The sequence below is a fragment of the Caloenas nicobarica genome, chromosome 15 (assembly GCF_036013445.1).
Source record: "Caloenas nicobarica isolate bCalNic1 chromosome 15, bCalNic1.hap1, whole genome shotgun sequence".
Taxonomy (NCBI): domain Eukaryota; kingdom Metazoa; phylum Chordata; class Aves; order Columbiformes; family Columbidae; genus Caloenas; species Caloenas nicobarica.
In genome coordinates this window covers 10,052,504-10,072,947 of record NC_088259.1, presented here as the reverse complement: position 1 = coordinate 10,072,947, position 20,444 = coordinate 10,052,504, and the positions used below count along the sequence as shown (strand labels likewise).

General features: G+C 42.8%; 1 protein-coding gene across 4 annotated transcripts; it reads right to left on the bottom strand.

Moving 5' to 3' along the window:
* Positions 1-10: 10 nt before the first annotated feature.
* On the bottom strand, positions 11-15,290 carry PCMTD2 (protein-L-isoaspartate (D-aspartate) O-methyltransferase domain containing 2). 4 transcript variants are annotated; one of them, XM_065645321.1, is made up of 7 exons: positions 15,179-15,260; positions 11,794-12,128; positions 10,349-10,451; positions 8,434-8,605; positions 7,341-7,464; positions 5,791-6,110; positions 11-46 (listed from the first exon to the last, which is right to left on the bottom strand). In XM_065645321.1, the coding sequence occupies exons 2-7, from the start codon at positions 12,098-12,100 to the stop codon at positions 26-28; spliced, it is 1,047 nt and encodes a 348-aa protein (XP_065501393.1). In that variant the 5' UTR covers positions 12,101-12,128; positions 15,179-15,260; the 3' UTR covers positions 11-25. The 4 variants fall into 4 exon arrangements, with proteins under 4 accessions (XP_065501393.1, XP_065501392.1, XP_065501394.1 ...); XM_065645320.1 differs by lacking the exon at positions 11-46 and adding an exon at positions 2,708-5,257; XM_065645322.1 differs by lacking the exon at positions 11-46 and having other exon boundaries at positions 2,708-6,110; positions 15,179-15,290.
* Positions 15,291-20,444: the final 5,154 nt, after the last annotated feature.

Below are 20,444 nucleotides of genomic sequence, written 5' to 3'. Positions count from 1 at the left end.
TGGTGTTTGCTGGAGTGGATTTGCCTCAATTCTGAACTGCGGGGAGCTGACAAGGGAAAAAAAAAAAAGTTTCCCAGCCCTGAGGTCCAGGAGGAGGGGACTCATCAGCATGTGTTTGCAATTAAATTAAGGCAGCTTGACAGTCCAACCACCCACCCTCCCTGCCATTATGTACATCACTGAAGATCAGACTGTTCCCACCCCTCTTTAATTGTGGTGCTGAAAGAGAAACTCTTCATTTGTGATTTATTGTTGCCTTGTTTGTTTTTTTGTTTGTTTTTGGTTTTTTGGTTTTTTTAAACAGCCAGTTAACTCCTCACCTTCTCCTCAGGCATTTCTCTGAAAGCGTTTTGCAGGATGTACCTCTGTGGACAATGACCAAAAAATGACCCCGTGCTCCCAGGGCAGATGGCCCAGGGTCAAGTTTTTTAAGCCAAAATTTTTGGCTCGGCACAGGCTCTGCAAACTGATAGCACCTTATCTAACAGCCTGTCAAGTGTATCAGGCAGTAAGATTTTTAAGATAGGGTCTGTCTCTTATTACATGTAGCTACAACATCCAGCAAAAATACGTTTCCAACCATTGACATGAGAGTGGAATCCTAGAGAAGTGATTTTAAAAGGGAGATCACTAACAGAGATAAATAACCTGCAAATAAAAAAATTTAAAAATTAAAGAAAACCATAAACAAACAAAAAAACCCACATCTGATAGAAAGGATTCTGTAAAGTTTCTTATGCAGAGTAAGAGCTGATTCACAAAGACCTTTGGCTGGTGTAATTTCTTTCAACAAGGGTGTCATTTGGAAACAAGTCAGGATTTGAGAGAAATTAAAGGCAATTGAGGGGTGAAGAGGGGAAAAAAAATCTCAGTGAAATCAACTGAGTTTGACCTGTAGGAAACGCAGACCTCAGTTTCTTTCTCCCGTTGAATGCTAAAATTGAGATGCAAAAGGGAGGACTTGTTTCCACTAGAATTAATCACCTTTTACTGCTCAAAAAAAAAAAAAAATCTTAAAGTCAAACCAGCTTGGTTTAGGTTATCACTACACAAAATCCTAAATGTGTGGGCTTAGCATGAGCGTGAGGCACTAACGCTGATTGGGATATAAAAGTGCTTGAGGAATTTCAAACACGGCCTCACTCCACATTACCTGGAAGATAAAGGAAAGTTTCCCACCGACCTGCACATCTGCTTTATGTTGTAAACTGCAATAGCATTAATGTGACAAAACAGTATTTAACAAAAGTGACATTTAAACCTCCCTAGTTCTCTTCTCCCTTCAGATTCTTTGTCACTTGAGCATTTGGGGAGAGAGTGTTGGGTCTGGGGGTTTCACTTACAGATTTCATTTCCTACATGGTAAAAGTTATGTTTTTCCCAGATATAAAAGGGCATTTTACTGCAGGTTTTCTGTGTCTGGTCCTCAGGTGACCTGTTGTTTGTTTGCCCTGACATGGCTCTGAAATCTCAGCAAGTTCCCTCAACTCCTCCTCACTCTCCTGTGGACCCAACCGATGGTTTAGAGCAGAGTGTCCTCTAGTGGCCACCCAGCCCTTTCTGACAAAAACAGGTTCTAAGAGGCTCAATTACCTGCTTATTTTCTACCAACATGACAAACCGTTTAAAAAGGAGCGTGCAGCTCTGAACAAGAAGTAAAAGTCAACTCCCAAGCACCAGGAATGAAAGGTAACACTTGTGTCCTGCGCTTCGGCACTTCCAGCCTCTACCTGAAAGACTTTTTCACACCAGTAGAATGTAAGAAGTTTGGGGTTGGTTTTCAAATGTGGCTTTTCCCTCCTCCCCACTTTGTTTTAATCACCACTTCTGCCCCAAGAGAAAGATTTCATTGGGGTACATCCCCTGAGGAACTCCGCTTCCCAGGGAACTGTGATGTTGTACATTATACTACGAACATAAACATTATCTGTCAAATTTAATTTACTTGATACTATTTGTATGACACATGCATAGATTTCCAAAGCAGAAAAGGATTTTTTTTTTTCCAGCAAGCATCATGTGAAGGAAAACATGAACACTGAGCTAGCCTCCTGTTACAGCTGTAAAAGGAGATCTATCATACACACAAATGACAGGAAGAAACACAGACTACAGGTAATTATCCTGTGGAATAAAGGTTAATGGATACATTTAATTAGCAACAGCTGTATTTGCTATGATGATAAGTTTCCTATTACAGCTGAAGCCAAAATATTATTCTCTATACTAGTGAAATGAAGCCTTGAACACCAGCTCTTTAAAATGTCTGTTAATTAAGCACTGAAGCAGAGCAGAGGAAGACAAGCGGGGAGTTGCAGCTCAGAACGCATTAAACGAGCTTCTGACGTGTTTGGTTTGGCAATTTCTGGAAGTACAGAAATGGACTAAATAACCTCTTGATATCTGCTGTCTGCAGGTCTAACAGCCAGGTAAATGAACTTACTCTTGAACCATTCCGATATATTAGATCTAGGTCAGTTCTATGTGTGCTAATTCCAAAATACGTTTTGCACGACTCCACCACATCAAGGTTTAGAAATCATGAGCTGGGCAGGTTTCTTTTGAGAGGTTATACTCTGAGGAGCTTATCTAAAACTACGCACCTGCACCACATTATTAAGTGCTTTTTCTAGTGTTTTAACCTTCAATTATGAAGGTAAGTACTTATCTACAATGTATTCTAATCACAACATGATGCGAAGCCATGTTAAGAAGGCTAAAAAGTCTTTACTGAATTTATTGATACAGAAACACTTGTTAGTAAAGTTTAAATTGCATAACGCTTTCGCATGCCTCGGGCCAACTGAACACTAGTTTCTACACATCGATTTTTCAACTTACTAATGATCAAAGCAGCTTGAAGTTCATTTCTTTTTGCAAATTTACTGCAGTATTGAAACCTATAAGGAGTAACACGCAATTACAGTGAAGACAAAAGGAAAGAGCTAAAGCAGGTAAAATTCCTAGACAGTTTACAGACTACACAAAACCAGTTATCCTACAATTACTCTCTTACAAACGCATACAAAACTACAGTGCAAGTGCTTGTGCACAGGGAAAACATATTTACAGTTCCCCTTCATGTACAGGCTATAAGCAATAGTATTTCACAATTATATTACACAAAAAAATTCTACTACAGGTTTTTTTGGATCTGTGGTTTTTTGGACAAGGGGACAATCTGACAATCTAGAACATAAATCTTCTGTATATATATTTATTTATTCGACCTTATCCAGGAAAAATAGCAGTATTCTATGCATCTTATAGAAAGCTACAAAAATCTAGCAAATGTAATAAAAAAGGCAAATCTGGTGAAAAATCTGACAAAATATATTTTAGAACTGGGAGTGGGATGGAGGTAAAAATCAAACAGGGATAAATGAAAGATAACTCTCCCTCTACTGGTCAGCTTTAACAGAATCTCAGCCTGGTTTACAAATACAAACCTGAAGTTTAATGTCATTTTTAAAGCAGCTCCTTTAAAAGAAGTTTTGTAATGAACAAACTGCAGGATGAGCTGGTAGCCAAAGAAAGAGGCACCTTGTACTACACAGGGGGGTGAAAACTGTGCCACAATTCGGAAAGGCACATACCTGGTGTGACAGCTATTAAGCAAAAATGCCTTATAAACAGAGAGGTGACAGCTTTGGGGAAGCACAAAGAAGTATTACACGGAGATTCTACTAAGCCTCCATCTACCACCATATTCAGCATTTTCATTTGTAGAGAAAAATTTATTGCAGTTGCCAGAATTACAAGATGGGCACTTGTGTGTTTACAGGAAACCATCAGCTCAGTGGCCACAGAACTGCCCCATTTAAAAAAAAAAAAAAATCAAGAAATAAAAATCAGAGGGAACAAGATAGCTTGGGGTACCACTGAGACCAGCCGTGGAGGCTTAGGAAACCAGAGGCAAAATACAGCCCATGACTGCATTATGTGCCAGTGGCCACAACACCGTATTATCAGGAAATATTCTCAAAGATCTACAAAAAGCCTGTTAAGCACAGAAGAGTTCTCCACCCCAGGCTTAGACGTACAAGAGTTATCTGTTTATTTTCAAAGCCACACAGAACTCTGAAACACTATCATTAAGCAAGTTATGCAACTCAGTACCATTAACCGAAAACCCAGCATATTTTTGGCAAGACCATCTTCATTCATCCTTCCTCAGAAAATGAGATGGCATAAAGAACAAAAAAGAAGATACCAAACTGACACCAACTGAAGTGCTTCTGATGGGGCAATGCCTTCACACAGCTTTAGTACCTAGTGCGAGGGGTTTGTCACCCCTGCCCCCCAGCTTCAGCAATATTTCACATCAATACAAGCTCAAGGGTTTCCTGCCAGCCTTTACCAGTTTAGGTTGATTTTTTCAAACAGGCTGAACCAAATACTTCTAAACACCATATCTCCTTCCATCCCCATTACAGGAAGACTTGGGAAAAAAAATTAGAGTTCACATCCACAGAACTGCAGAGTGGAAAGTCCTTCTATATGAGTCTGTTAAAACATCTACTTAATTGTTGCAGGAATAAAATAACCTACTAGGTCAATCAACTTCATTCCACCTACTGCATGTGGACCACGTGTACGCACGTTGTATTCCAGCCGCCTCGCTACAGCCGGGCCACACAGACAGGAACACTGACAAACTGTGTCTGTTTGATTTTCTACACTGTTTTCAGGTTCTACATGTCCTCCCCAAAACTACATGTGGCTGATTTACCAGGACACAAGCCACTCCACGCAGGCCAGCGCTCTGCACTTCGCTCTGTTCAGCCCAGCAGATCTAACCTTGCACAACAGCAAAATCTGCAAATTCCGCTTTCACGATCTCACTGCTCCGCATCTCCTCTCTACGCTCTTCCTCACCCAGAATTACTCTGTAAACATTTCCAGGGACAGTCACAGCCCTGCCAACCCTCGCATCCCGTCACAGCTGATCAGCTCTGCAATTCTCCACTTGCCTCCATCACTTAAAAAAAAAAACAACACAACAACAAAAAACCAAAAACACCACACTTTGCATCTCTTAGACTAATTCACTAGAACAGGTGTTTCCCATTTAAAAAGTCCAATATTCTGTAAAACATTTTTACCTTGCACTGGAAAAAATTATATATAGTTTATAAGCAAAACTGAGACCAAACAAAGGGGAGCTGATGCTTTTCTTCTCATTCAAAACCTGGATGCCACGAGGTTAACGCCAAAAATTCTTTCATGTCTGTAAAAGTTGTGCTTTTTCAGATTTCTGGAAGAAACAAGATTTGCCAGGTCAGTTTTTACTAATAATCTTCATCGTCCATTAAACACACACCACAGGAAACACATGGCAGGTTTAGTGGGAGAGAGCACAGACAGCAAAGGTTTTTGGGGAACTGCTTAAGAATATTTTAAAACTGCAATTTGGTAGAGCAGCCATGAGACTCTTAGAATATCTCTGTGCAGTTAGTTTCAGGGAATTGAATCCCACTTTCATAAGCAGCTGAGCATTTCACCAACTCGCTTCCTAAGGAATCCCTGCTGTAGGATAAAACTATAGCACACGACTGAGAAGAAAAAACTTTAAAAAGCTCTAAAGTTGAAGTATACAGCAGCCACATTCCCCAGCTAACCTACTGCCTCGGGTGGTCAGATTAGCAGGCAAGCAAGTGGTACATTTGTCAAGCCCTAAGTAGTACTTTATTTTCTGCCTACTTCCCAGTTTCTAAAAGAAGGAAATTACTTTTCCCTGTAATAAAGCAGGTAATATTTCAAGGGATCAGGCAAAGGCAGACTCAAGACCTTTTCTCTCAAAAAGTTTACAGGGGGATCTGGCTTTAATTCAGAGGGTTTAGTTTCTTCATCTTCTCGTCTCTCATCCTCCAGATCCTCACTGTTGTTGTTATCGTCTGACGGGTTGGAGATACGACTAGCGAAGACTTCTTTGTCCAAGAAAACAATAGTTTCCATGCGACGGCGACGCACACGTCTTCGTTTAAATTTGGGGGGGTTCTTCAGCCCACTTCCATTTTTGCTCATTGTTTCTTGATGTATGATTTTTTTAATGGTTCCTCGGATGGCGATGCGAGCCAGGTCCTGGAGGCTGCGAACAGCCACTGGGGCTAAAACAAAATGAAAACCGTGAACAGATATGGAGACGCTTCCCTCAAGAGTACTCACAGGCAAAGTTGCATTTGCTCAAATTAAATCAAGGCCACTTGAATTCCCTGCTGCGATTACAAAAACAGCTCTATTCAAATCCTGTCAACTCAAATAAACTGTATTGTAAATTTCCAAACAAAATTTAACTATGCATTTCTCTCATTATCTGAAGAAAAAGAACGGGATCAAAGAAGAGTTTCATATTTTGATGTCAAGTCCCCACAATTGTTTTAAGATACAAGTCTTAAAGATTATAAGAATGCAGACTTAGTGACTAAAACTGTGACTGCTTAATAACATAGAAAATATATTTTTCCTACCATAGATAACTAGACCTGAAGTCTATTTAACTCTTCCATTAAATTATTTTTCTATTGTGAAGTTACCTCAGCTTCGCTAAGTTCTTCACTTACAGAACATGAGTACTATTTACACTCTTCAAAAACTGCTTCAGACTTAGTGGGTGAAGACAGGCTGGAAACCATTTGGTAAAAGTGATTATAGAAGCATACAGTAAGTTATTGTACTAAAATACCTTCCACATTAATAGTTTGGAAGACTGTTTTGTCTTCTACACTTATTTGCTGCCAGCCCATAAGTACACAACATAAGCCATGCAGCATAAAGAAAAAAAAAAATGTATTGACACACACACATCCATGTACTAAAGATGAAGGAAAAAAACCCATCTTTCAATGACAAGTAAGTGTTCCTGTGATCTGAAGGAACTAGAAAAAAAAACATGTAATACATACAGAGGTCTCACTACAAATCCACCATACAAAGTGTGCTGAAATATGCACTTAATGGACTTTAAAGCACTTCTTAGTCTATATTGAACTTTATAGTCCATAGTACGGACTGCTTGTCGAGCTGCTTTTTGTCATGCAAAGACACCTTCCCAGAAAATAAGCAAAGCCTGACTAATCTCTTTAAGGAAGTATCTCTGTCTTCACATGTTCTTAAGAGGCCTCTGTACACTGAAGCCTTAATCTAAAGATTGAGGCCACTGCGCTCCAGACAGCTCACCAAAAATTGCACCACTTCTGTCCCTCAACTGTTCAAAGAAGGAAGCGGTTGGAATAATTTTCCTTGAAAGGATTCACAGAATGTTACATCTAAGCAAGGTGCAGCTTGTAACCAAAGAGCAGAAAAAAACCTCCCCCATCCTCAGGAATGTCTTTACTCACGCAAGTGAACAAGCCTTGATTTTCCTGAATCCGTGTGGTTGGGCTGAACCAAAGGAGCAAAAGAAACGGCAAGAATCTTCTTGGTCTCCCAGGCAGAAGGACCCGTACGAGTTATCTTAGTCAACTAAAGCAAAACAAGGAGATTATTGTCCATTGTGTGAACTATAGGAAGATTTTTTTGAACAAAAAAAAAAATTAACAAACTACTATTCTGCCTGGACAAGTGGTTAAAGTACTAGAAGGTACAACAGTAAAACTAGGTAATAAGGAGAAACATCCGTTTTTTTTCAGAAAATTCATAAGTTCTTACAGGATTAGCTCCAAATAACTTCATTTGTTCCAACAGCTTCTGGGCACTGGCAGTTCGGCTCACCCTGCTTTTCCCGATCTTCCCCAATTCTGAACCCCAACGTCTATGTCTGACCACTGAGAAAAACATGTCCATCACTGATAACACTCACTCTCGAAAGAAGTCTGCAAATCGCTGGATTTCTGTTCCAGCTCAAATCTCTTACACAAACTCACCGCACAGCATCTTACGGGAAGAAACTCTGCGCTCTGCCCATCCCAGCTACCCTGACAGCGGTAAAAGGGCAGATCCCTGCACCTCAGCCATCCCAGCCCGATAGAACACCACACCATTACACCAAAAACATCCTCTGCATGACAGTCTTGAGCTCACATACAGGGCAGATACCCTACTTTTCACTAAAAATAAACCACTAACACTTTAAATAGGAACAATTTCCACACTTCCATAAGCCAGTTAATGGTAAAATACAGAATTTTACACCCTAAGTACAACACGCGATCATACAACTTGTACAAAGTTGCTGACATTTTTCCGCTGCATGAAAGTAAATTTCCAATTTAAAACAACAGATTGGTACGTGTGAAAAAGTGGCAGAACTATGAACTTCTTAGTTGTCATGAAGTGTGCAGAGTTCAGTTTCCACTCATAGTGGAAACGGGAGCACTTACTACTTTCTTCAACCTGCTACAAGAAGGGCGAACAAAAGCAAGAGCTACCAACTAAACCGAGATCAGAATTAACAACAACTGAAAGAGAAACATGAGTAGAAAGACACTCAACCTTCTCTTCTAGCGGCATGACGAGAATTCCCCCAACTTTCAACAGGTTCTTCATGTAGTCCTCATGTTCCTTCTGTACTCCAGCCCCACAGTAAACACGGTCGTACTGAGTACAGTCCGGAGAAATCTCTAAACAATTGCCGGTAACAAAAGATGGCTCACAAAATTCAAATCTGAAAATGAAGGCGTGTACCATACAAGAATATTACAATCTATCAAATGAATTATTTTCATTGTTCTGAAAAAAATGAAACAATGAAAAATACTTGAAAAAAAAAGTTTCATGAGATTTCTCCTCCAAAGCCCCTATATTGTAGGCATTATTGGAACAGACCACAGCTAGACGTCTCAAAACCAGAGAACAATGAGGTGAGAATTCATAGGTGAAAATCTCCAAAGGATAAATAATTTCATACATAATTCGCATATAACTCTTTAGAACAAGCTATTTTTAGTCACCTGATGCTGAGTCAGTTATAACACACAAATATAAATATTAGACCAGTAATTCCAAATGCTAACCAGGGGGTTTTTTTGGCATTTTCTAAAGCTTTTAAATGGCTTTCAGATGTCGTGGGGAACTACCACCTGCTGCTTCAGAAATATGCTTTGCTGAAGTCAATGGAAGTTTTGCCAGTAGCTTCAGAAGAGCTGTGATTTCATCCTTCATAAAGAAGAATTTTTGCCTATAGCTTTTCTGATTCAGTTTAAAAGAAAAATGGATGATTCCATGATGCTTCTGGTCTTCTTACATGTTCCCAAACTGCATAAGCTTTAAGCCCTGCATTTAAGGGCTGATTTTGATAGATTTTTCTACCAGTATCTTGAGAGGCAGCTCAAAATAGCACCTATTTATTCTTCAACACTTCCTAAAGCTTTCTGGTTTTGCAAAGCACGCTAGACATTGAGAGCAGCCAGCTAACAGCTCCTGAACACAGTGTTCTAACCGTGTAGCCCAGCAGATATTTCTCTCAGCAATGCCAATATTCCGATCATGTTTATTTCTGAATTCAGCTCACTTTTGCTCCATAGCTATATTTGTCTGGAGAGAAAACAAAGAGTCTTCCTTAAAACACCTATTCAAACAACAGCAACATGACTCTGGAAAAAAAAAAAAATCCAGTCATCTGTGTGCAAGCTGAAAACTTTCGGTCTGCTGCCAACATCAGGAACATACAGCCCTCTAATCGGGAGCTTTCCAGCACAGCAGTAACAGCACAAAGCTGAGCGGTTTAAATTCCAGCATGTAATGACTTTAATTTTCTTCCTCCCACAAGAGGAGGACTATCAGGTATCCAGAGATGCTTTACTTCACTGTTCGAACAAACTATGAGATGGATCCAAAAATATGACAGCTACAGCTTTTATTGCCGAGGTTACTATCAGCAATGGTTATCTCGCTGGAAAGCTATTACTTGTGACAGCAGCGGAATGGAGGTTCCAAGGAAGAAGATAAATCAAATCCCAAGCAGTTTTAGTACCAACTTAATCATCATAAAACTACCTTCATATTTTAAAATGCCATTTTTCTTCTACTCAGATAAAACATATTAGGCTACCACAGAAATCAGTTCATATTCTCTTAATAACCATGCACGCTCTCAGATCACAAACTGAACTATTATTGTTATTTGCAAGTTTCAAGCTCTTACCTGCAAGTGCTTTTTAAAATAAGTAACTATCTTCAGCTGCCTCTAAGCTCTGCAACACAACTGCTATTAAAAACACTGCAAAAATTTCTGAAACCCCCCCACAACACACATCAGCTTAGAAGGTCATACTCTGCAGCTCAGCAAGCCTAAGGAGCCAGAATCCTCGGATTACCCTGAATCCAGAGCTGCCACATGGGAGCAAGAACCGCCGTGACTGAAGCCAAATGCACAAAATGAATCCAAGCAGGCATTCCACATTCTTACTTGTCAAAGCTGTCGCTTGTTTTGATGAAGAAGTCCAGTTTCTGCTTTGCATATTCGATCACATCAGAATGAAGCTCCACGCCATGGTTAACACCAAAAGGACCTGCACATTTAGAACAGGAGGATAATGGTAACAGGCAACAACGCAAAAATCCAACAAGGTTGAAAAGAATTTTGGTTATTTCCTATAACAGATTGTTCCTTCGGTGTCGGGCACTCAGCACCTGCATAGGGTCAGCTATTTTAGCACTACAGTGGGAATTGCAACCCTATATCTGCAATTTCTGGCAGTAAATGAGGCTGTTTTGCACAATTCATTTCAAATTATTTGCTCTTAACTATGCAGGAAATTCCTCTGTAGGAGGGAAACACTGATACTATTGCTGTAAAACTGACTACCTCAAAAAAACTCCAATGCAACAACAGCCTGTGTGTTTTAATAAATTCCTCAAAAAAAAAAAATCTTTATGCTATTTTCATACCCCCCTACTAAAATAAGATATGCTAAAAATCTCCTCAATGGAACCAGGAACAGTCACCATATATTGTACCTCAATTAACAGCAAAAATAAATTGGAAAATACAGAAGCTATTCAGCACTCACACTTTTTATCCAGAACTGACTTGGTAACTTTTCAAAAAATTCAAAAGAATTCAAAAGCCCTGGAATTACTTATTGGCATCCTAGGTAATGTGAACAAACCTAACAGCAAACCACAAACATGATTCCATGAAAAGCCACGGGAGATGGGAACAAGGGTTCACCCTGACAAAAAACATTTCAGCAGTTAAAATTCTTGACACCTCCACAAAAGGAAAACACGTACCCTATGGTCACCTGTTACCTATCCCGGCAGCCACAAGCAGCAGCTTTTGGCTGAAGTACTTCAGGGCAAATTGCAATTGTATAATTGCACTTTGACGCTTTGATTTGTACCTGCTGTAGATGTGGTCACAAAGTCAGTTCTGATGCACTAACCCTTTTCCAGAGACTATTTCCACCTGTATGTTGGTCAGAGTCAACACAGGATGTCACACATGTTTCAGTCTAGACAGGACAGTGTGAAAACAAAGCAGGCGCACAGCAGCTGTAGTCAAAGGTTCCTGTGACATGCTCAGTCCCTGCTCAAACGTGGCACTCTTGCTCCTGAGCTGGATTCTTGCTCAAGGGGCAACAAACCCAAGTTTGTGTCTGGCCCTGCGGGAATCCGCTACAGCCACCTGTGCAGTCACATCGTTGCCTGTTCTGAACCGCCACAGAAACCTGGATCCCACATACTTCCAGAGAGAAGGCCGTAAGAATAAATTGGCCAGTTGGATTAACGCATTCTTTACTCCTAGCTACCTTTTAGTTTCATTACTTGAGGAATGCTTCGCTCCCGATTTCAAAACTTTTAAAAAAAAAATCTAACGTAAACAGTTAACACGACTGAAAAGGTATTTACCCAAGATGAGTCCAACCATGGAACTCAGATAGCCGGTGCCACTGCCAAGATTCAAAAACGACAGCCCTGGCTGCAGATCCAAAGCTTCCATCACCTCAGAGTAAATGCACGGTGCTGAGAGATGAATATTTCCATGCTTCCACGCCAAGTCCTTGTAGGCATTGTCTTTGAACTCTTCCAGGTAGTAATCTGCTCGGTCGATGGCTCGGAACGCCTGTTCTACCAACTCTGTCCGGATATATTGTGCCTCCTTCAGGTTATCAATTAATTCATCATTATCTTCTCCTGCGCTGACTGCACCTCCCATCTTCAACGGTTTTCTATAAGCACTAAAACTAAAGGAATAATAAAGGGATATGAGGTACAGAACATGCACTTCAACACTAAATTATGCTGCTGTATATGAAGTACTTTGAGAGAGACCTTTAGGTATGTAAAGGACCACAAGCAGCAGAAAAACATTAAGGCCAGCACCCCCACCCCGCATGGAAACAATGAAAACCAAAATGCAGCAGATTTGGCATCTAGTACCTGACACTAGCAGGGAAAAATCACAATAGACAATTTAAACATGGAATGCCCATCTTCAAACACTACCAATGTTTTACTAGCATGTCAGCTGTTCCACCGAACTCTTTTATGTAAAGGATTATTCCAGCTCCTCTGCTTACAGGTCATTTTTCATTGCAAATTCAGCCACTAGTGTAAGTCTGGCTTGTCTATCAGAATTCTTACCGCACACAGACTTTCCATCTCTAATAGCAGTAAGGGAAAATTAAGAGACTAAGACACAGACAGCAAGAACCAGAAAAGTCTCAAATTACATTTTCTTGGAACATGCATCCGGATGCTGATTTCACAGAGGTTAAAAAAGCCTCTGACCTGGAGAACAAACTCACTTTAGCAACTGCACTTTCCTTAGTGCTTGAGCCACCGGCATCAGTAAAGCACTTAACAAAACAGAGAAACTGCAGAGAGAATTTCCACTGAAGCCTGTGGAATTGCTTACATGAACTGACCCCAATTTGGAAACTCTTCAGTGACACATTTATGAGTTAAAACAATTCTGACTTCACTGGCATGATCATCTCCAGCAACCTACTCAGGCTTGTTGGCAGAAAGTAAGCACCTTCCTTGACTATGCACTTAATGTAATAAAATACTATAGATTTAAAAGAAAAAGGTATAGGTGGAAGAGAACATAGAAGAACTTATTACTCAAAATTAATCTAGCTTTTCTTCCCCACCCATACCTTAAAATAACTTTTCAGAAAACATATAATGATTTTTTTTTAATATGCATTTATTTACAATGCCTTTCTCTGCTCCCAAGAGCAACCACAGAAGCAGCAGCTTAAGAGTTCACTCCTGGGACCAGAAGATCTGCCTACAGCTAAATTGTTGGGTTTTGCTTGTTGCATTCAGCAAGAGTAGATTATATACTTTCAGTTTCAGAAGAAACAAAGAAAAGCTACAGGAGCCTAAGGAAATTTCAGTTACTCAAATAACACATCATCCTGATTACCTGCAGAGAGACACAAAATAAGATACACTTAGGCAAGCAACTTGAGCCAGTTTTTGATACATTCCTGTCTCAAACATATTAATCCAGTTTCAGACCATTAAGAAAACTTTAAAAAAATGCCACTCCTCTCCTTTCTGTAGTTACTCCTTCATTTTCCCTACAAAAAATGATTGTGTTTTGTTACTTCACACTGCAAAGACATCAAGTTGAAGGCTTACGCGGGTTCATCAGCCAATTTGATTTTTTTTTCTCCTTTACATACACAACTCATTGCACTTGCATACATGGAGCTGCTTATATCTTCAGTCAGTATACTTTATACAACATTCTGCATTAAAATACTCTCTTCCCTGAGAGCATTGACTCTCTTGATTTTTTTTTTTTGTATATTTTGTTCTTAGGCTTGCTTCTTTCTTCCACCTAAGCTCTTTTAGCTATTAAAAAAAAGAAATCTACATTTTTTAAAGTATGAATAAAAAGTTGTGCCTTTAACGGTGTTCCACTTTGGATCCCAAACAAATTCTTTCTGATGTACACAAGTCCCACTGGGACAACTGGTCCAACCTGGTTTTAATTAAGCTGTATGATCAATAATTACTCTTCCACGTTCTACAACATGGAAGACATTTTTCTAATGAGATCAAGGAACACTCCAGTTGCAACAGGTGTCCGTTACTTCTGAAATTATTACTTTCACTGGACACTAGCTTACTTCCAATAAAATGCATGTTTTATAGGCAGAACATAGAACTCAAACATTTAAATTCCTCTTCAGATAGTTCCACATCTTCATTCAACTTTGTTTCCCTTCTCCTATTGGAAGTGGGAACCAAGACTATGAGGAGGACTTATTTTTAACAAACTTTTTAAAACAAGATCCTCTCCCTTCACAATCAGCACAGTTGCACTTTTCACAGTTCTAGGTAAGGCACAGATTTCCACAAATCTGAGCAGGGACAAAGTTCACATCCACAAATTATGACCATTAGCAGATCACAACACAGGAATCAAACCAAGCAGCCTTTCAGTTTTGAAACATCCCTTCCGTTGCATGTTGCCATCTTCCCCTTAAACAAAACAAAGCAGGAAAACGAACAAACAAAACCAAAACCAAGTCGGACATGAGAAGCTGCATTCAGATACCTGGAACAAAACACTGAAATTTCTTCCAAGGCATATGCCAGCAGATGCACAGGGCAAGACTCAAAACAACACACAAAGAACAAAAAGGCAGTTCTTGACCCCGAAAGATTTCCAGGGTAATCCGTGCTCTGACATAACACACTCCAGAATGGGTAAGAAAAGTGAGGAGTTTACCAATTAAAAAAAAAAAAAAGCTGGCACAGCTTTCAATTCTATCACTTCTAACCCTCTCCAACAACACATTAGAAACCCCCACATCACGTAGCTCGATCACTACCTGCGTTATCATCCTGAGGCCAAGGAAACTGACGGAGGGAGGGGGAGGTCGGTCTAGGGGAGCCCTGGCTGATGCTCTCTGCCCCCCGCTCCGGTCACCCCCCGCTGGCCCCGCTCCCCACCCATCGCCGCCCCCGGCCGTGCCCGGAGCCCAGCGCGGCCCTGGGGCAGCCCCGGCCGGGCAGGCGGCGTTGGGCCGGGGGCAGAGGCCACGGGCAGGGCCGTGTCCGCCCCGCGGGGCAGCCCCAGCAGCAGCGGGAGCCGCAGGGCCCGAGGGAGGCCCGGGGGGCAGCGGCCTGAGGAGCCCGCACGGCTCCGGCCGGGGCTGAAGAGAAGGGGCCGGCCGGGGGAGGGGGGGGGTGAAGCGGCCCGGTGAGGTCAGGGCGAGCCGAGACCGGGCGCACCTCAGCGGGCAGGGTCTCCTCGCCCCCCCGGCCGTACCTTAGCGGCGGGTCGGGTTGGCGCGGCCCAGCCCGGCGCTCCCGCTCCCCTCCCGGGCCCGGCGGCGGGGCCGTCCCGCCGCGCTGCGGAGCTGTAAACACCACCGAGCGCCGGCCGCGCCACTGCGCATGTGCGGCGCGTACCACCGCCGCGGGAGGGGGGGCGGGAGCATACCACTGCTGCCCGCGGGAGGAGGTGCTCGGGATGTACCATGCAGATCCGGTGCGGGGGGGAAGATTGTACCACTGCGGGGCGGGGGGGGGCAGCGCTGGTTCCGTGTGGGGGACCCGGCAGGGTCTATGGACCAGAGCTGCAGATGGGGGCTCGGTGCAGATGGGGCCAACACGCCAGGCTTAGATCTGGCCTGGATCTGCAGCACAGGGATATCGGCCGGTTGTAAATGCAGGCCGGGTCTAAATACAGACCGGTCCAACAGCCTGCACCCACAGATCCAGCCTAAATATGGACCAGGACTAAATAAAGACCAGGACTCACTTTTCCTGATCTTTTCCCTGCCCTGATTTCTGGCTCCCAGCCCAGGGCTGCATTTCCACACCTGCTCCTTCAGCTCGGTGCCCAGTTCTCCCAGTTCTCCGGGTCCTCGTCCCCGCAGGACACCCCGCGCACCCCGTGCTGTGCCAGCGCGTTGCTGCGAGTGGGATCAGGGATTCCTGGGGTGCGGGAGCAGCCGAGGAGCTGGGGAGGTGCCAGGCTCTGGCTGGCACACACGGTCCTCGTGCTGGAGCTCAACCTCCCGCGTGAAGAGCAGCCAACACCAGATGTTCTGATATCATCAGGCTCGGGAAAAAATCACGGGAATTTGGAAAAAGACATTACTCCAGGAGCTGATTGATATTCTGCATTTCGAGCCTATGAACATCCAACTTGAGTCACACGCTTTGATTTTTCTTTCTTTTTTTTTTTTTTCTGCAACCAGAAATGCCGTGGAGAAATTCACTGAGAAGAAAATAAGTGAGATGCACATTCACCTGACTCCAGGGGCTGGGGCTTGAAGAAAACATGGAGAAGTGCGAGACTGCCACAAAATCTGACTTGCAGTTCGTGCAGTGGAGGGATCTCTGTCCCCTGATGTGACCTGGCTGAGTTTTAGGCACCTAATTTAGATTTTACCTGGCCACATAGGCTCCTTAAGTGGTTATAACCGACGTGGCAGAGCCCAACAAGACATGGGGAAAGGTGCTTCCCTCCACTCATCGCAGAATGAGAGAAATTATCCTCTAAAAGTTTGTGTTTGTCTCCATAAGTGACCCACACAGCACTGGCTGAGGCTACATGAGCTGTGCGAGCTCTAAGGCTGCAGATCAGCCAAAACTGTCTGGACTGGCCTTAGATCTAGGACTTGATAGTACCTATGGCTACAAAAGTAGAAGCAATAAATGCGTCTAGACAAGAGGCTTCTCGATTGAAGTTGTTTGGAGATTAATTGTGAAAAAAAGAAATAGCTATTTCAGACACAACAAGCCTGTAGTGGATAAAGAAAAAAAAAATTATCCTGGTAAATAGACTCAAATAGGAGAAAGTGAATCAGCATCCAAGATGTATTTATGCTTTAAGGTGATTAGCTCAGCTCCCTTCATTACCATGATAAGAGCAGACTCTGTGCAAAGGGGTAATTCTGTAGATGTCTGCACTTTCATTTTGCAGAGGCAGCTGCCTGGGAGAATGGGATTATTCCTGGAGAGCAAGCGCTGAAACTCCTCCTTGCTGATTCAACCGAACCGGGTCGCGAGGATTGCGCTCGCCTCGTCTCCTTTCATACGGAAAGCGCTCGAGCGTAACAGCAATGCAGTCAGAATCTGCAAAGGCAGAACGGACAAACTCCTTACACGTGTGATTCCAGGGCTTCCATTCAGCATCTGGTCCCCTGCTTGGAAAACAGCAGTTGGTCGTTTGGTGGGTTTTTTTTTTTTTTTCGCAAAAATTGTTAAAATAAAAGCTGGGTAAACAATTTCCCATGATTGCTAGAGCGGCTGTGCTGTCGATGAGACTCACAGCCCTTCGTTTTCCTGATAATTATATGAATTAGCAGGGTGAAGCATGAGGAGAAGACACTTTCTCACTCCAAGTCCCCACCTCATTGCCTGCACCCCAAACCTGCCGGGGCACGGCCATGGGGAGGGAATAGCTGAAGGGAGATGGTCTTTTTTCTTCAAAAATTTAGTTCTTGCTGAAAACTCCTCCATGTAGGTCATAGCACCGGGTTCCAGCTATGGAGCAAACCTGAAGTTGTCTGATAAAATTGCAAAAACACCCACATTTAGAAAAACAAAATGGTTGGGTATTTCATGATTTCATGGGTCTGTGATTGCTGTTTGTGCTATTTCTTTCTCAGCTTTCTTAAAAAGACCTTCCTTCCACCCTCACAGCTCACCTGGGCCTTTGTTATCCGTGAGTTAAGAGTCAGCAAGAGATGAGCAAGTCCTGCGTGTGCCTGGTCTGCAAATGTGCGTGGGCAGCTGCCCCCGGCTTGAAGAGCCCCGGCAGCCTCCGAGAGTGGAAAAAACACGAGCAGGACTGGGGAAGCTGGGGCTGGTGGCACTGGTTAAATCCCAGCGTTATTCTCTTGCTCAGCCACCTACCACAAGGTGTCCCCAGCAGTTCGGGCATCGCTGCAGGGTTTGGAGGTGGCACCTCAGCATCTTCTTCTGGGCTGGGGCACGGCAGGGACTGGGCGCAAGGGCAATCCCTGGCCCTGCCCTCAGCAACAAAACGACCAGCTCTCCATCCTTCATCAGCCGAGATATTTAATTGCTGAGAACAAGCAATTTTCACGAGGGCAAGCTGAAGCCAAGATTTTTCTTGTTTTTCCTTGTCTTTATTTCCCTGTGTTTTAAAGTTCCTCCTTCCTTTTTTCTAAACCAATTAATTTTATAAGTATTTTTAAAACATCAGTCAGCATGAATTAACTTCCAAAGTCCATCTTAGCGATGGCCAGTTAAAATGGGATGTTTCTATTTATTCGAAAGAGCAAATTGTAAAAATGTGTTTTACCCCCGATGTCGTGGCCCAGGCAGTCTGACCTCAGCCTCGCAATACAGGTGGATGTTTAAGTCAACAATTTGTGGGTGACAGGATGACATTGTTTCCTTCTCTATTTTGCAAAATATGCTCTGGTCAGTTTGGCACTATGCCACTTCCAGAAGCATATGCTATATATGCATGAACACACACTTATGTATATATGTAAATACATGCAGACGTGCATTTACACTAGCAGTAAGTACTATTAGCACACTGACAGCAAATCACCCGAGATCCTCCTGCCCATGCAAAGGGCAGATGTGTGTGTGTCTCCTCAAGCTGTCCTCTCGCCTCGCTTCGTCAAAGGGCTCTGAGTGATTGCTGAAGCGAGAGGAAGAACATATGTCATGATTTCCACTGTGCCGCACCGCACATAACCGCTGCCACTTGGAGAAAAGACTCGTAAAGACCTGGATTCATCTCACTTAACTGCGTCGTCAAAGGAGAGCGGCCGGGAGATGGTGCAGCCCGGCTGAGGGTGGGAGAACGTGTCCCCAGAGGCCCCTGGTGCTGGGGACACCGAGCAGCCCCATTCGGTGTCCTGCTCTCTCCTGGCTCATTAGGGCCTGTCTGCCATGATTTAGGAGAGGATTGCCAAATAAAAAATCTCAAAAATCAAGCTTTTCATATTTACGGGGGAAGAAAATGATTCCCAGATCTTTCAAGTGGTTCATGGATTACACAAAAATCAATGGATTTTATGGATTCATAAATAATAAAAAAATCAACAAAGTGGCAGCCGTATCATATTTTCCTGCTTTGGCTTTGCACCAGCCACAACTTTGGTTCATTCCCCCCTTAAAAACCAGGAGGGCTCCGCTGTCCTGCTCAAAAGGCCTTTCCAGAACCTCCCTCCTCCAGCAATGGGAAAACATCTTCAGATTTCCCATGGAAATGCATTCCTGGCCAAGATGAGCCTTATTTGATCTCCTACCCATATTATCCTCTAACTTAAATCATTCCCCTTCCTCCCACCCCGAATGTATTTATGAAGAGTAATCATATCCCCTCTTAACCTTTGTTTTTCTAGGCTAACCAAGCCAAGCTCTTTTAATCTCCTGTGCTAAGATAGGTTCTCCATTCTCCTAATCACCCTGCCAGTCCTTCCTTGCACCTGTTCAAGGATAAATTAATCTTTTATTTTTCCAAAGAGACGTCCCAGAATACACACAACACCCCACGTGAGGTCCTATGAATGCCGGTACTAATATTCCTCTGCATCTACCAAATAAATGGTTTGTTTCATGAGCCTTTTTGCACAGCAAATGAAAAATAGATAATCCATAAACCAATAACCACAACACAATCTCACTGAAGGAGATCCCTGTTTTACCTGGAAGGGCATCTTGCTCCATTGCGGTTGTGGGTCCTGGTCCTTAGCAGGTCTTAATCAGTGATTTTCCATATTTTATTTACCCTGGATGAGCATCAGGACCTTGTGTTAAAGGAGGCACGGAGGGAAGTTTTGTCTGTGTTTGACCCAGCCTTTGCTCTGGCAAAACTCCCTTTGAAATCATGGCTGAGGGTTTGAACTGCGAAGATGCAGAGTCAAAGGATGAAAAGCATTTTGCATTCGTCTCTTCTCTTTTCAAAATGATTTTCCAGTTTCACTTGGGGTTTAATTAAATTTCTGTGACCCAGTCAGGGTGTTCAGCCTTTCTTGATTAATGCTCTTTTAGGTGGCTCTGATAAGAATTTAGCATCAACAATTGAACTAACAAGCCCCAGTGAACAGTTTATAGCAGGAGACTAATTCTATTAACACTTTGCCGTGTCAGGACTCCACTTCGAGCGCGCAGCCGGGAGGAGTGATGGAGGAGAGGCAGCAAATGTAAAATTTGGCAACTAAATCACCAAGATTCAGCTTCTTTGTGGGCACTGCTCATCTGGAAACTCTTTCAGCTGACAACATCAGAATTTCACCTGTTCTTTTTTTTTTTTTTCCCTCCTGGCTCATACTCTGCACTTTCTTGCCTCCTTGTGATAACGGATGGGAATAAGGAGCGGAACTGAATGTTGGCGTTGATAAGAGAGATGAAAGAAAATGTGATGACGTGATCCCGGGGCAGGTTCTCCGCAGTCAGCCCTGCCCGCGCTGGATGTGCGCAGGATGGTCAGGACAAAGATGCTTGTGCTGACAGCTGCAAATTAGTATGTTGTGAGGAAAAAATTGAGGTTAACACTCTGTAGAAACATTTCTGTTACTTTTTTGGTGACAACAGAA

Excerpts from the sequence above, each read along its gene's own strand:
- PCMTD2 (XM_065645322.1), bottom strand. The coding sequence starts at position 12,100 with ATGGGAGGTGCAGTCAGCGCAGGAGAAGATAATGATGAATTAATTGAT. Across the intron at positions 10,452-11,793 it reads CATGGTTGGACTCATCTTGG|GTCCTTTTGGTGTTAACCAT; the intron begins GTAAATACCTTT and ends CTAAATGTGCAG. Across the intron at positions 8,606-10,348 it reads ACAAGCGACAGCTTTGACAA|ATTTGAATTTTGTGAGCCAT; the intron begins GTAAGAATGTGG and ends CTTCATTTTCAG.